The sequence below is a fragment of the Sebastes fasciatus genome, chromosome 4 (genome assembly GCF_043250625.1).
Source record: "Sebastes fasciatus isolate fSebFas1 chromosome 4, fSebFas1.pri, whole genome shotgun sequence".
In the NCBI taxonomy this organism is placed as follows: Eukaryota; Metazoa; Chordata; class Actinopteri; order Perciformes; family Sebastidae; genus Sebastes; species Sebastes fasciatus.
This window is the reverse complement of record NC_133798.1, coordinates 30,178,583-30,193,318: the sequence shown is the minus strand read 5'-3', so window position 1 is coordinate 30,193,318 and position 14,736 is coordinate 30,178,583. Positions and strand designations below refer to the sequence as shown.

The 14,736-nt window shown below is 40.2% G+C and overlaps 1 protein-coding gene across 6 annotated transcripts in view; it reads left to right on the top strand.

Annotated features, from left to right (window-relative positions):
• Positions 1-14,736, top strand: part of cadps2 (Ca++-dependent secretion activator 2) — a 206,243-nt gene that overhangs the window by 178,658 nt on the left and 12,849 nt on the right. For 4 of the 6 annotated variants that reach the window (XM_074633523.1, XM_074633521.1, XM_074633527.1 and 1 more), the window contains 3 exons: positions 506-589; positions 772-804; positions 13,674-13,781. In XM_074633523.1, coding sequence (XP_074489624.1) covers positions 506-589; positions 772-804; positions 13,674-13,781 — 225 coding nt within the window. The remainder of the gene's footprint in view (positions 1-505; positions 590-771; positions 805-13,673; positions 13,782-14,736) is intronic. The other 2 variants (XM_074633525.1, XM_074633524.1) reach the window with 1 other exon arrangement.

Below are 14,736 nucleotides of genomic sequence, written 5' to 3'. Positions count from 1 at the left end.
GTTTCTTATATTTACTTTGATATATTTTGTCTTTTTTCTTTTTTTATTAATTATTATCCTTTTTATTATAATTGTTTTTATTTTCATTTTTTATTATTTTTCATTAATTATTTTATTTTTAAATGGGTGGTTAAGCTTTACTTTGATAGTGACATGATAGATTTGTTCACCTTTTATTTACTATGTCGAATTTTTGTTTTGTTTCTTGATTTGATTTTGTTTTTATTACATTATACATATATATATATATATATATATTTGATCTTGCTCTTAACTATGGTGGGTATATGTTTTTTGTTTCATAAAAACTTGATTTTAGAAAATGCTAGAAACAAGTTGAAATGTTCTGACTGCACTGGCACATTTTTACACTTTTTGTTTAATAAAAATAAAACTCATTTAAAGACGAATTACATTTGTGTAGGATGAGAAGTTTCTAAAAACTACAAATGACGGAAACATTAAGGCAGTGAATTGTTATTGTGTGTCTCCCCTCTGTCTGCAGTTTGCCGCTGTTTTAGACGGCGTCCTCTCCAAGCTCTCGAGATACGATGAAGGGACATTCTTCTCTTCAATCCTCTCTTTCACAGTGAGTAGCCTTCTTTTTGTTCCTGGAAACAGAGAGCGCAGAGCTGTTTCTTTCACCGCTCACAGAGGCAACCTGTTATTTGCTGGAAACCAGATCTTCCCAGTTGAACTTCAGTGTCATTCTTCTTCTTCTTCTTCTTCATCTTCTTCTTCCCCTCCTCCTCCTGCCTCCCCCCCTGAAAGGTGAAAGCAGCTGCCAAATATGTGGAAGTCCCTGTGAGTCCGTCGATCTGCCTGCTGTTTTATTATTCATCCTGTCCGTCACAGTCGGTTTCCATATTTGTGTTTCCATCCGCATTCAGACAGTCGAAGCGTCGAGTGGAAGATAAAGCTGCCTGGAAATGCAAAGCGGCCGCTCTTTGCATTCAGCCTCAGCCATGTGCTTGTTGAGTTTTTGTAAGTTTGTCATCGTACCGTGTTAAACATGTGTGAAAGATAAAGAGGGTTTTTATTCCATCTGCGGCTCCAGAGCCAAAGATCACACCATCCATCCATCCATCTGCAACCGCTTATCCCGTTAGGGGTCGCGGGGGGGCTGGAGCCGATCCCAGCCGACATTGGGCGAAGGCAGGGTACACCCTGGACAGGTCGCCAGTCCATCGCAGGGCTGACACATAGAGACAGACAACCATTCACGCTCACATTCACACCTACGGGCAATTTAGAGTCAACAATTAACCTAACCTGCATGTCTTTGGACTGTGGGAGGAAACCGGAGTACCCGGAGAAAACCCACGCTAACACGGGGAGAACATGCAAACTCCACACAGAAGGGTCCCAAGCCGGATTCGAACCTGCAACCCTCTAGCTGTGAGGCGCCAGTGCTAACCACTGCACCACCGTGCAGCCCCAAAGATCACACAACAAGCCTAATTAATTGCACTCTTGTCCTTGGAGATGTGTTTTGCTGAAGTGTCGCTTTGTGGGCGGCGGCGTTCGGGTGTCGAGCGGTTAATGAACGACGGCGATGTGGCAGAGATCAGAGGCTGTGGCGAGCGAGCGGGAGGAGGAGGCGGTGGCGACGTGTACGATGCCGGAGTTAAAGTGTGGAGGTGATGAGGCGTTAACGTTTTGGCGGCGTTCAAGGTGTGAAGGAGAGAGAGGTTCAATCTCCAGAATTAGATCTCACAAAGAGGAGGTGACCCCTCACTTACTAAAGTGATTAACGGCTCAAAATTAACAAAGTACAATTCCTCTGTGATTTGGGTTTTTGCACGTTTTACATTTTCCATCTCTTTCATATGAGTTCTGGCAGTTTTCAAAAGCGTCCGCTGGGATTAAAGATATTTAAAATCAGTTTTCCAAACCTCTCAGGCTTCAATCCAAACGGCACGAAACACTGAGGAGGAAAATTAATACATAAAAAAAGGAAAGTGAATTTATTTTTCCTGTCTTGCTCAGAGTAGTTTGGCTGTAGATTAAATGTTTTAGACGTCTATAATAAAAATACATTTCCTATTGAATGTGACAAAACAAGTTGATATTGATACTCTCGGTATCTGGAGAAATTGCATCGATATTGAACGATTCTACACCTCACAGCTTACATCCATCTGGTGCCAATGTTCAGTGGCAGTGCAGGAAGTAGTGTGTCCTTCATGTACAGAGGAGGAAAGTGAGGCGTTGGATGACGTTCATGCACGAGGCCAGATTTCACGTCCCGTCACAGACCTGCAACTAAAATTCTGTTGTTTTGTTTTTTTACATTACCACAAGCTTTCAGTGACCTAAAAGGAATAATCCAACATTTTTGGAAATGTTGCTTTATTACCGAGAGTAGATGAGAAGATTGATACCACTCTCATGACAATGGATTCTTTAGGTTTTCTAGTTTCATATGATACCAGTATCTCCACACTAGCTTTAAAACCGAGCCCGCTACAACCTAAAAATTGCAAATTGCGTTAATGCGTTCAAGAAATTAGTGGTGTTAAAACAAATTTGCGTTAACATGTTATTATCGCATGAACTTTGACAGTCCAATTATATACATATTTTCCCGTTACTGTTTGTTTGTTTACTGCATACATAAGTTGGCCTTCCATTTTCTTTTATTTGTTATTTAAAATGACAAAACTAATGTAGAAGTACTTGGAGATGTAGTTCTGTCCCCTTATTTGTATTTTAATTAGCATCTAATTGAATGCTAATCAGAGTTCTGAGATCCTCCAAACAGACTGTAGTATGTACAAAATGATAAAACGATATATGCAAGATAAGGATATATTCATATGGACAAAATTACTAAAGAGTACAGAATAAGTATATTAAATGCAGACATAGTACTTCTTGTAGAATGATTCCTGCGTTGTGTATTTTTGGTAAGCACCAGACTGAAACACAGATGTGGGAACATCCCACAATGAGTCATTGAACAGCTGAGATAAAGAGCAGCACAACAATCTCACCTGACCTCCTTAATCCTCTGCCCCGCCGCGGTACCTCTCACCTATCCCATCATGCTCTCTGGTTCCCGTCCAGACTTCCTCACCCCCTGAAATTATAATGTAACCGCTACCTTGGCCTTTTTGGTCTTTTGTGTGGAGGGAACCTGACTCAGGTAAGCCTCTTCTCCAGGTGGGAAGACGAGCAGGGGGGGGCGGGGCCTCAGAGCTCCACCCCCCCCAACACACCTTGTCACGAAGACATGAAGCTTTCACCCTCGAGTGTTTACATTTTGGAGACTTTTCTTTCTCTATATTTCAGAGGGAAACACTTTTTTTATTACATTTATCTGACAACTTTTACTTTTCTCAACATGAGATATTGACCTTTTAGGAACTTTGACACGTTTCAGTTTGAACTTTTAGAGAGTTTATTCTACCAGGACAAGCCTTTCTGTCTTTCTTTCTTCCTTCTTCAATGGATATAAAAGCATGAACTGGTGTTTTCTTTACCTGACTATGAAAGTATACTCAACTTTTACTTGAACTTTACCTTTCAATAAACTGTAAGGTGCATTTTATGATCCTGAGTGTGCCACGGCAATAATGACGCCCTTAAAACATTAAGGCCTTTTCTACATGTATACAGATATTTTTAAAAACGGATATTTTCCCTTCCGTTTAAAAAAAATAAAAATTCCACTCGTCCCTTCATTTTACAAAATATCTCCGTCCACACTCGAACGCAATAACGACGCTGGCCGTAATATTTACATGAGGAGAGGACTTCATCGTTCCCAAACGCTCTGTTTTACACATTCACACTGATACAGCGTAACAAGAGTTTTTAAAAATCTGCAACTTATAAGGCGTTTTCAAAAATATCCGTTTTTTGTGACCCAAAAGTGTGTTTGCGTTTGGACTAGAGGCCGAAACGTAGAGGGAAATATCAGTTTCTAAAAATATCTGTATACGTGTAGACAGGTTCTAAATGTCCCGTCACCTCCCTCCAGTTGTATCAAGCAAGACCAGAATGATGCTGCAGGCTCCTCAATATTCATCATCATTTTAGATTTGATCAGCTTTAGTCAATTAGCGATAGTTTCGTGAGTTAGCTAATTGGATTGGGGGAGTCTGACCTAATTTGTAGACCCTAATTAAGACATCAGGTCGGGGGGGTTGAAACTGAGGCTGCAACTTGTGATTTTTTTCATTGTTGATTAATCTGTAGATTATTTTCTAATCGATAAGTTGTTTGGTCAGTAAAATCAATCAGTCGATTAATCTATCAGTGTTTCCCAAAGCCCAAGATGACGTCCTCAAATGTCTTGTTTTGTCCACAACTCAAAGTTATTCAGTTTACTGTCACAGAGGAGTAAAGACACCAGAAAATATTCACATTTAAGAAGCTGGAATTAAAAAAAATACTCACACTGATTAATCGATTATTAAAATAGTTGGCGATTAATTTAACAGTTGACAACTAATCTATTAATCGATTAGTTGATACAGACGCTCCTAAAGGGGACTATACCATATCTCAACCTTGGCGAGGGTTGCGAGTGTCACACCATCATACAAGTCCCTTCGCGGGAGTCCCATGCAGCAGATTTTCACATGTCCTTGCACACCTGACATTATCTAACTACGCGGATGGGCGGAAACGTGAGATTTCAATGCCACATTTTTGGAGCGTATCGGTTGGTCATGAGGAGAAACCCTCACTGAGTATAAAAAATCCCTCGTCACGATTCTGCGTCAGCTCATGTCGGTACGACTGTGCAGAAAGCATAACCCAGGTTTCACTCCCATCATTGCAGTGGCTCGCGTCCTCATTAAAGTCTAAGCTCGCGTGTCTCGCAAGCAAATGGAGACACTGTGGATTAATATCAGGAGCTAGCTAACAGTAGCCAGTTTAAAGCAGCAGTGGGTAGAAATGGAGCAAATATGATTAAAAAAAGTTATTTTTATAAAACCATCACTATATCCTGACAGTAGTGCATGAGACAGGTAATCTGAAAAAAATCATGTGCCTCTGTGTCCTCCGGTGCTCCTAACGGCATCTGCAAGATTTCACAGACCGGAGGAAAACAACCAATCAGAGCAGATCTGGAGCCTGCCGTCTCTGAGCAGCTATCAACGGTCAAACTAGGCAGCGCTGATCAAATTTGAATCAATATTCTGTTACTGTAATGCTTATTTCTCTCCTCAAATGTTTTCAGAAACATCTTGTAGTGTACTGTTTCGCTGTAAAATGAGAAAGTTTGTGACCCGGCAGCCATGTTGAGATCAGTTCAGGAAATACCAAACACCGCCCACAAGCCGGAGCACAGCCAATAGGAACGCTCTCTCTCTGAAATGACCTGTGATTGGCTTAAGTCTTCCATGAAGGGCTAGATTTTTTAAAGCCTGAAAACAGAGACATGAGGAGGTGCAGAAGTCTAGTTTTCTCTCAGAACACAGAATTACAATATGCTGAAAGGTTATTATGGAATTTTTGCCCACTGTGCGTTTGGGACTAGCGCTATCCATTACACCAACGTAATTAATTCAGTCTGGTCTCGTATTGCAAATTTTTGACAAGACTTCTGCTTGTAACGTTTTTTATCAGATGACGGATTTACAAAATGCATACGAAAAATGTGGACTTAGTGTGCAAAGATCTTAAGGATTCTTAAGACTTCAGTTCACTGAAGCACGCGCCTGCACAGTCCCTTTCTATACTGATAAAATATGTCAATGACACAGTTGAGCCCTGTTGAAACAAAGAGGTTTATATATATGATTTTATATTTTCCTAAAATGTCTCATTTCTTTAGTGTGATTAAAAATTACTTTAGTTATAGTGTATATCTATTGCATCTAATGTAATTTCTCTGAGAAATGTAATGATAATTCGAAGCTCTCACCTGGTGTACAGGTGTGCAGTTGTTTATCGTGTCCTTGAATTGAGCAGTGGCCTCTTAAAAGTCCCAGTTGGCCTGTTTGACATCCAGGACCTTCACTTATAGTGACGTATTGTAATATTACTTATAGTGTAGAGGGTTGGAGTCCTTCAGTGTGTGTTTCTCACACTGACTCACACGTGTTCAGCAGGACTGACGTGTCGACGCCTGCTCAGCCAAGACGCCAGCGACTGACAGCCACACATGCTCGTATCAAACATATGCAACGCTGGCAAAGCTGAAACACAAACATCGGGAGAATGATCATCATCGCTGGCTCTTCACCATCTTTAACATAACACAGTCCTGCAGAAAAGCATATTAAAACATATTAACTAGCTCTGGTCTGGGCGATCTGGAGGTCTGCGGGTTCAAGGCATTGACCGTGTAATCACAATGTCTCCGGTTTGAGTCTTCACGGGGACGTTTGTTTACTAAAGGATAGAAAAAATGCCTCAAAAACTAATTCATGTTAGATTTGAAAGCAGTTAACCTGCAGGTCCCACAGATTAAAAAAGGATAATTTGCTTTTCCATAAAAATGCAACAGTGTTAAACTGTTTTATTAAACTACACATTCACTTAATGTGCACTTTAGTCGCTATTTAACCGTTTAATTTGGACAAAATGTGATTTTCAAACATTTTGCATGTGATGCTTTCACATATGAAAACATTTTGAAATCACTTATGGACAAATTAACATTTCACATTTGCAATATCATAGTTCACATGTCAAAAAATCCTGTTTTACCAGGTTAAGTATAAAACAAGTTTATAAATTTAATGTTTTTTTGTATTGCTTTTGGATTTATATATAATGCTCATGTTATGGCATGTTCTCTGTCTTGTTTATTTATATTGTATGATGAAGTTAGCTTGTGTCTTGGAGAAGGAATGTATGAATTAAAGCTGCAGTTGGCAGTATATTTTTGGCATCATTGGGCAAAACTTCCATAATAACCCTGAGAGAAAACTAGACTTCTGCACCACCTCATGGCTGTCTTTGCAGGCTTTAAAAAATAGGAAGACTTTGACCAATCACAATTTCTGTGAAATCCTGCAGATGCCTTTGGGAGCACCGGATGACACAGACGAACAGGATTTTTTTTCAGATTACCTGTCTCATGCACTACTGTCAGGATATAGTGTCCGTTTTCTAAAAATCATATTTGCTCCATTTCTACCCACTGCTGCTTTAAATCATCAATTAATTAATCAACAGAAAATTACCAAATGTACATTTGCATAACGGTTCAATCAATCATCCAAAAATAGAAATATTATCTGGTGAATGTTATAAATATAAATTATAAATTTTATTTATTGATCCCAGGCTGGAAATCGTGACGTTACAGTTGCTCTTATATAAACATAAATAAATGTAAACAGAAATAAAGGAGTATGTAACATGTTAATTATTTACATGCTGCTACAGTATAAACACAATATAAAGATATATAAGTAAGTACTAAAATTACAAATAAGAAAATAGAATATGAAGTGTGCACAAATATTTGCATTAAGACGTGCAATATATAACAAATAACCACAGTGCAAATAAATAAATGCAAAATGCTGAGGAGGAGGATCTATTAAAGTGTGTTGAATATAAATGCCAGAATGATAAAAATAAGAATTAAATAAGAGTATTTCTTGAAATGTACAGTATAAATGCAGCATTAATGACAGTATGGCATAGTTTGGTATGACGGTTGGAGTGTGGTCTCGTTGTGCCTTTTGGGGGTTAGAAGTCCAGGGTGCCCAAAACTTTTGAAATTTGCCACCATAAGGGCAAAACCTTTTATCCCTACTTTAGTAGTGGTCAAACAGTGAGCGGGGGTATGTGAGCCATGCTCACTTCTGCCTTGTTAGTTGCATCTGAAGTCTTTATTGTGCATTAACACTGACAGTGGATGGGCAGTGACGTGTTGTAATTTAGCATCATAAACAGTTATTTTGTATTAAAGAGGCACTTTACGCTGTGACGTGTCGTGCAAACACATATTTGTACACACACAACGTGCACCTGGTAGAAGTGAAATGAATCCCGGGCAGGAAACGATGCCGGTAGCGGTGTGTAATTACCTGGCATTTCACCGCCTTCCTCCCCCGCTAACCGCTCATTATCAACGGGCCTCTCCCCCCCCCCACTTCAATCCTTTACCCCTCCCTGTCTGTATCCCAACACGAACACCGCTTAATTTTACACTCTCAATTTTTTTGTTGTCAAATGTTGACGAGCAACCAGGCGGCCATTATCCCGGCGCGGAGGGGATTACTGGTGTTTGGCTACAAGTGAAGAAACAGTGGAGCAGACAAAACAGGCAGAGAGGGCAGAGCGTGACAAGAGCACTGAGCTGCTTGCATGTGTTTTTTTTTTTCTTTCTGTCTTTCTTTCCTGTCGTGTTAAAGTCTTAATCTCGGTGGCTGGAACTGTGCCGGCGTCTCCGATCTGTCACGCTGCTTTGTCACCTCGTCAGAACGAGAGAAAAGAGAGGTAAATGATTGAGACTAAGCCTTAAGGGGATGGACGGGGGGAAATTGATGTCTCAAGTGACAACAAGGGCAGTAATATGTTGCCAGTGACACACACACACACACAATCCTGAATGTTGTAGTACAGATTTTTCTCTCGCTTTGATCCGGTCCACACTGCAGATACTGCAGATCTAATTCACTCTGTTTTGGTGGTCAGACATATACTCGGTTTTGTTTAAATGATACCCAGCCCGATGGGATCATCAACATCCCACTGCACACGTCCTTCCTGCTTCTTTAGTGTTGATGGAAAACTTTGTGAAAATGGTAGAGAAACGTTAGGTGTGGACAGAAAACCTCTGACATTCAAACACAGTTTTGAAATGTCTCTGCATCAATGTGGACATGACATGGAAGTGTCTGCTGCTGCAACAGATCAGAGACAACATGACAAGGACTGTAACGCACCCGGTGAGACACGCGTGGTTCGTTCTCGTCAAGATTTCTGATCGTCATTCGACGATCATCCTCGATCTGCCGGACTCTCACTCCAGAGGATTATGGGGATTCTGACAGGCCTGCCAATCACTGGGCCTGACCCCTCCTCTCTCTAACACTCACACCACCCCTCCTTTCCCCACAAACACACACTCCAGATCCCCTCGCAGCCATGTGACCCCACTTTAACCCCTGGTATCTGCAGGTTTTCTTGTCGAGCGGTCTGTCTGAATTATAGCTGAGCGCCTCTGACTGATCTCAGTCTGTCACTTGCTGTTCGAGGCCTCTGAAACAGCTGCTGGGACAGTTTTGATCAGAAAACATTTGACTTTCAACTATCAGAGAATTTCCACTATCTTCTCTTCAATGTTACCAGCAATGCAGAAAAAGATTTTGGTGTTTTTACTTGGAAAAAATTACTTGAGGGATTAATTTATTATCAAAATAGTTGCCGGTTGAATCAACTTATTATTTCAGCTCTACTGCGTCAAGTGTCTGTGTGGGTGAACGTTTTCACACATGTAAGTGTGCATCAACTATATGGACCATCACAGACATTGGCCAATGATAAAAATGTATGTCCAACATGCCCTTGCAGACAGAGTACAGTTTGTGTTTTTTTATTTGCACCCATTCACCAAAACAACATATCCTCATGCAATGGTTCGTATGATATCCTACGAAAAAGTTATTCCTCCTTTTTCGTGCGTTTTCCTACGAATGTCCAGCAACACGTGTCAATTTCCGCTCGTTACATGCTTACAGGCTTTTCAAAATAAACTTCCGTCTTTAAAGGAAACTATTTGGTTAGTTTTAGGAAAAGATCGTGGTTTGGGTTAAAATAACTCCGGAAGTGGCGTTACTTAAAGAAACTGTGTAACATTTTCGGGGGATCTATTAGCAGAAATGGAATATAATATTCATAACTATGTGTTTAATCACCTGATAATAAGAATCGTTGTGTTTTCGTTATCTTAGAATGAGTCCTTCATATCTACATAGGGAGCAGGTTCTCTTCAGAGTCCTCCATGTTGCTCCACCATGTTTCTACAGTAGCCCAGAACAGACAAACCAAACACTGGCTCTAGAGGGAGACTTAGGGTTACCTGAAAGCCACCATAGTTTTCCAACACGCTTTCGAAACTGCGGTAACGTGAGCTGCCGAGTGCTAAACCGTGGTACCGCCAGCCGCCGTCTCACTTCACTTGCTCCTAAAGTAGTGTTATTATGGTAATGATGGCCGCAGTTTTGGAAAGGGAGGAGTGAACGGAGGGGTACTCAGCTGGTTGCAATCTATAACCACACCACTCGATGCCACCAAATCCTACACACTGTACATTTAAGTATGGAAGTTACGTGACAAATAAATCAACGTTGACTTCTGGTTTCACACGGGACGTGAACAGCGGTCTCCTGGGTGAAAGTTTGGTATTTTTTCACGGTTACGTGGATTACATACAAATTGATTTTGTGGGATATATACATACAAATATACAGTACATATATATATATATATACTGTAGCTACAAACAGTGTATGAGAACAGCCTGACCAAGAGGATCACCTTGTCAACAACTGAATTTATCCGATACAATCCTCCATCACAAGATGCCACTTCTGTCGTGGTGAAACGGCGTTGAGAGCAGGAGCCGTGTGTAAACTACCTGGCTGGTACGCTTTCCCACAGCTGCCTCTTTGCTTGTCAAACCACAAACCAAAACTTAGGCACTTGACGGAGGTGACATTAGGCGATGTTGTCAAGATCCAGTCCTTTTTTTCCTCCAACATTAGCATGTGACAGTTTGTGTTTCTTTTGTGTTGTCTTTGATGAGCAAAAGGTTACAATCTCAAATTCATAACCAGTCTCCAACCTGCCTTTTGCCTTTAAGTGAAGCCAAAAGGTTTCTGGGCTTCTCGAGGTTCCATTTCCTTGTTTTTCCACGGGGGACCTGATGTGCCATGCTCAGCAGCGCTGTAGCAGAACAACAACCCCCCCGGGGGAAAGACGCATGCCGGCTCAGAGAAAACGGGTGTGAAAGATGTCAAAGCAATTACAATAAGCATTACGGTTGTAATCTCCCCTGACAACAGGGAGTGTGAATGAACAGGGCTTTACCCACTTCTCCTGCCTCTGGCCTCTCCCAGCCCAACACACCGCTGCTTCCACAGCAGTTAATGTTTCCTCCGGCGTAACAGCTCCAAAAGCTGCTTGTTACTCCCAACACGGAGAAGGTCGTTTTTTCTTCTTCCTCTTTTCACCCAGGAAGCAGCAGGTGATGCTGAACATTTGTTATCTGTGTTGTTGGAGTGTAAACCAGTGATATCCTTAATGAAAAAACACTCCTAACATGTAGTCATTGACTCACATTATTGATTATGTGCTAAATATCAGCCAGTTCTCATTCCCAGGACGTCAAATACCGAGGCTTTGTCACGGTCGTCGGCGTTCGGTACAGCTGCACAGTCACCCTTTAGAACCAGTATGAAACACACCGGGCCTTCCAGTAAACCCATCCGCGACAACACAAGAACAAGAAAGTGTCAAAAATCACGGGACTTTCACCCAAGAGACCGTTGTTCATGTCCCGTGTGAAACCAGAAGTGAACGTTGATTTATTTGTTACATAACTTCCGTACTTAAGTTACGGCATTTCCGGTATTATTTTAACCCAAACCACCATCTTTTCCTAAACCTAACTAAGTAGTTTGTGTCACGGAACTTCCGTACTTAAGTCACGCCACTTCTGGTGTGGCGTAGCGTAACCGAGATCTTTTCCAAAACCTAACTAAGTAGTTTTGTTGCCTAAACCTAAGTTTGGCAAGTTGTTTCCTGTGAAGGTGGAAGTTTATTTTGAAAAGACTGGAGCGGAAACTGAATGAACGTTCGTCGGAAAACACGAAAAATGAGGAATAACTTTTCGTAGGATTTCATATGAACCGTTGTATGAGAAGACGTTTATTTACTAGTAAGAAGAAATATTGTTTGATTATTCGAGATGTTTTCTACATTTAGATTTGATTTTTGATAATGTTTTCTTTTACTAGTTATATGTTTAGTTCATTCATTTTCTTGTTTAGTGTATTTAGTTTTTGCGTAGTTAGTATTTTGTTTTGTTTGTGAATTGGGTAACACTGTAGGCACCTGCAGTTATATATGTAGGTAGGAGGGCAGGTATAGGACCAGCATGCACCTGGGTGAGTGTATGTTTTTTTACCAGAGCAAGAGAGGCAGTGATAGCCATGATTTCTCTGTTCTTTCGGTTGCTTGTTTTTGGAGAAATAAATCGTAAGAAACACAGAAACTTTGCATAGACAGTGGAGTATACCACACATCCACGGTGCGTCAGTGGCCCTTTGAATTTAGTTTGATTTTTCTGACAAATGGCCACTACACAAATAAAAGCTCTTGGTTAAGAAACAATCCCTTTCAACCTAATTGATAATAAGAACAAGAATTAGTTTTAAAAAACTGAACTTGAACTGCAAATGTAAATAAGACAAAATGAAATGAGAAATTGCCTCAGTAATAGTTATTGCAGGTCAGCGGAGGCACAATACGACTCTGAAGTCGTGTTTTGTTCTCTTCACAATTTGATCTGTGTGCAAAACTTAATAAACTACGTTCAGACTTTACAAAAACACACTGAGCTGTCTTATGTTGACCTTGAAATACTTATGACAGTAAAACTCTTAACAGAAACCAAATTACTTCCTGTACCTTGATTGATTCCTGCGGGGCTTTTGTTTGGTGCTTCAGGTGTCAACTGACACAACTCTGCACACCTGGAGTGTGTTGCAACTATGAAAACAACTTTTTGTTAAATATTCTTTTAAGTATGGCAAGAAATGTATTAATACAATTGCACATTGAAAGAGTGGTACCACTTTATAATAACCATTAAACATAAATAATTATTTATCAATGGTAAATTGTTAATTAAACTTAGTTAATAGTTATGTTACTGTTAACAAACAATGAAATGATAATTAATGATATTAACTCATTATTAGTAATGCTATAATTTCCATTATTTTATCATTAGTTTGTGTAATATGAAATAATTGGTTTATAAATTATTAGGGTTGTCAGTCGATTAAAATATTTATTCGTGATTAATCACAAATTAATCGCTAATTTTGTATTTGTTCAAAATGTACCTTAAAGAGAGATTTGTCAAGTATTTAATACTCTTATCAACATGGGAGAGGGCGAATATGTTGCTTTATGCAAATGTAGGTATATATTAATAATTAGAAATAAATTAACAACACAAAACAATTACAAATATTGTCCAGAAACCCTCACAGGTACTGCATTTAGCATAAAAAATATGCTCAAATCATAACATGGCAAACTCAAGCAAACCAAAATTTTGCATAAATTTGGGTTAGCTTGAACAAGCTAGTATGACATGGGTTGGTACCAATGGATTCCTTAGAGGATGTGAACACGCTCTTACAGAAGCTAGTGGAAGTGACTTTCTGTGCATTGTTGTATGTTTTTCTTGTTGACATCATTCAGGGGTCTGTTCCATCTCACTGTACTGAGAAACTGCTGCTAAATTTCAAGCTTCACTGTTCTGTATGTGTGCAGCCAGACTGCTGATTGGCTTCTACTGTAGAGTGAAATCAGCTTATTAACAGCATGGATGAAGTGAGATGTGCACCATGAACACTAGCCATGTTTACATATTCAGTTTGTTGTGACATCGTTCTTAATGTTCAGCCTCCACCGTCCTGCAGTCGTCCTCATTCCTGTGTGTTTCCTCTCTCCTGCAGAAACCAGGGATGGATCTGGCCGACACCTACATCACCTTCATTCGGCAGAACCAGGACATCCTCCGAGACCGCGTCAACGACGAGCAGTACATCGAGAAGGTGTTCGATGTGAGTGCTGATTCTGGTTCCTAAAGACAATTACAGTTTATCACAACTTGGGTCTTGGGTGAGATGTGCGAACACGTTGACGTCACTAAAAGGAGGTCAGACAATCAGACAGGTTGGAAGCAAACTGTAGATCAAACTGAAAGTGAGCACACCTGAAATGTCAGTAATAATCCCTCATTGGACAGGAAACCAGTGTGATCACAAATACAGTTAGTACTCTAGATCAAAGATGAAACAGGGAGGCAGTCTGCAAACTGTGATGGATACTTGTAACGCATATGACATGGCTGAATCCATTCATATGAGACAGCTGTTACAGGTTAATCTCTGGTTGACATTAGTCAAGTTTCCATCCATATTTAGCGCAAATTTTAAAGGACCAGTCGTGTTTTCATTACCTTAGAATGAGCCGTTTGCAACTAAGGTGCACTGCACAAAATGTGACACTCACATGCTTTCTTCCGATGGACAGGCGGGTCTATTACACGCTTTGCCGTGAGACTGGGCTGTCTAACAGGATGAAGTGATGAAGTGATGACATTTTGGACAGACATGGATGTAAACTGCAACTTGACTGGTTGGCGGAGGCATACAACCGTGAGGCGGTAATTGTAGATATTTATTAGTTTAGTGTACGGATTGGTCAACAGGGCAGCAATCAGTCAAACTGATTTTAATAACCACAACACTAAGTACTTGGATTTTGCACTAAAACAGGTCCTTACAATTTGAATATTTAAATTGCTACCACATTCAAATGAACCAAATTCCCCCAAAAAGCCAGCCCTACAGAGCACACCTGTGTCTTGTCATGTACACATGGGAAAAGCAGATTACAGTTGTACTTCTCAAGGCCCAAACACATAGAAAGCTGCACAAATACATCATGTCAAAAACTGAGGAAAAAACAGGACATCAAAATAATGCAAACATATCAGAAATAACAGCAAGAAAG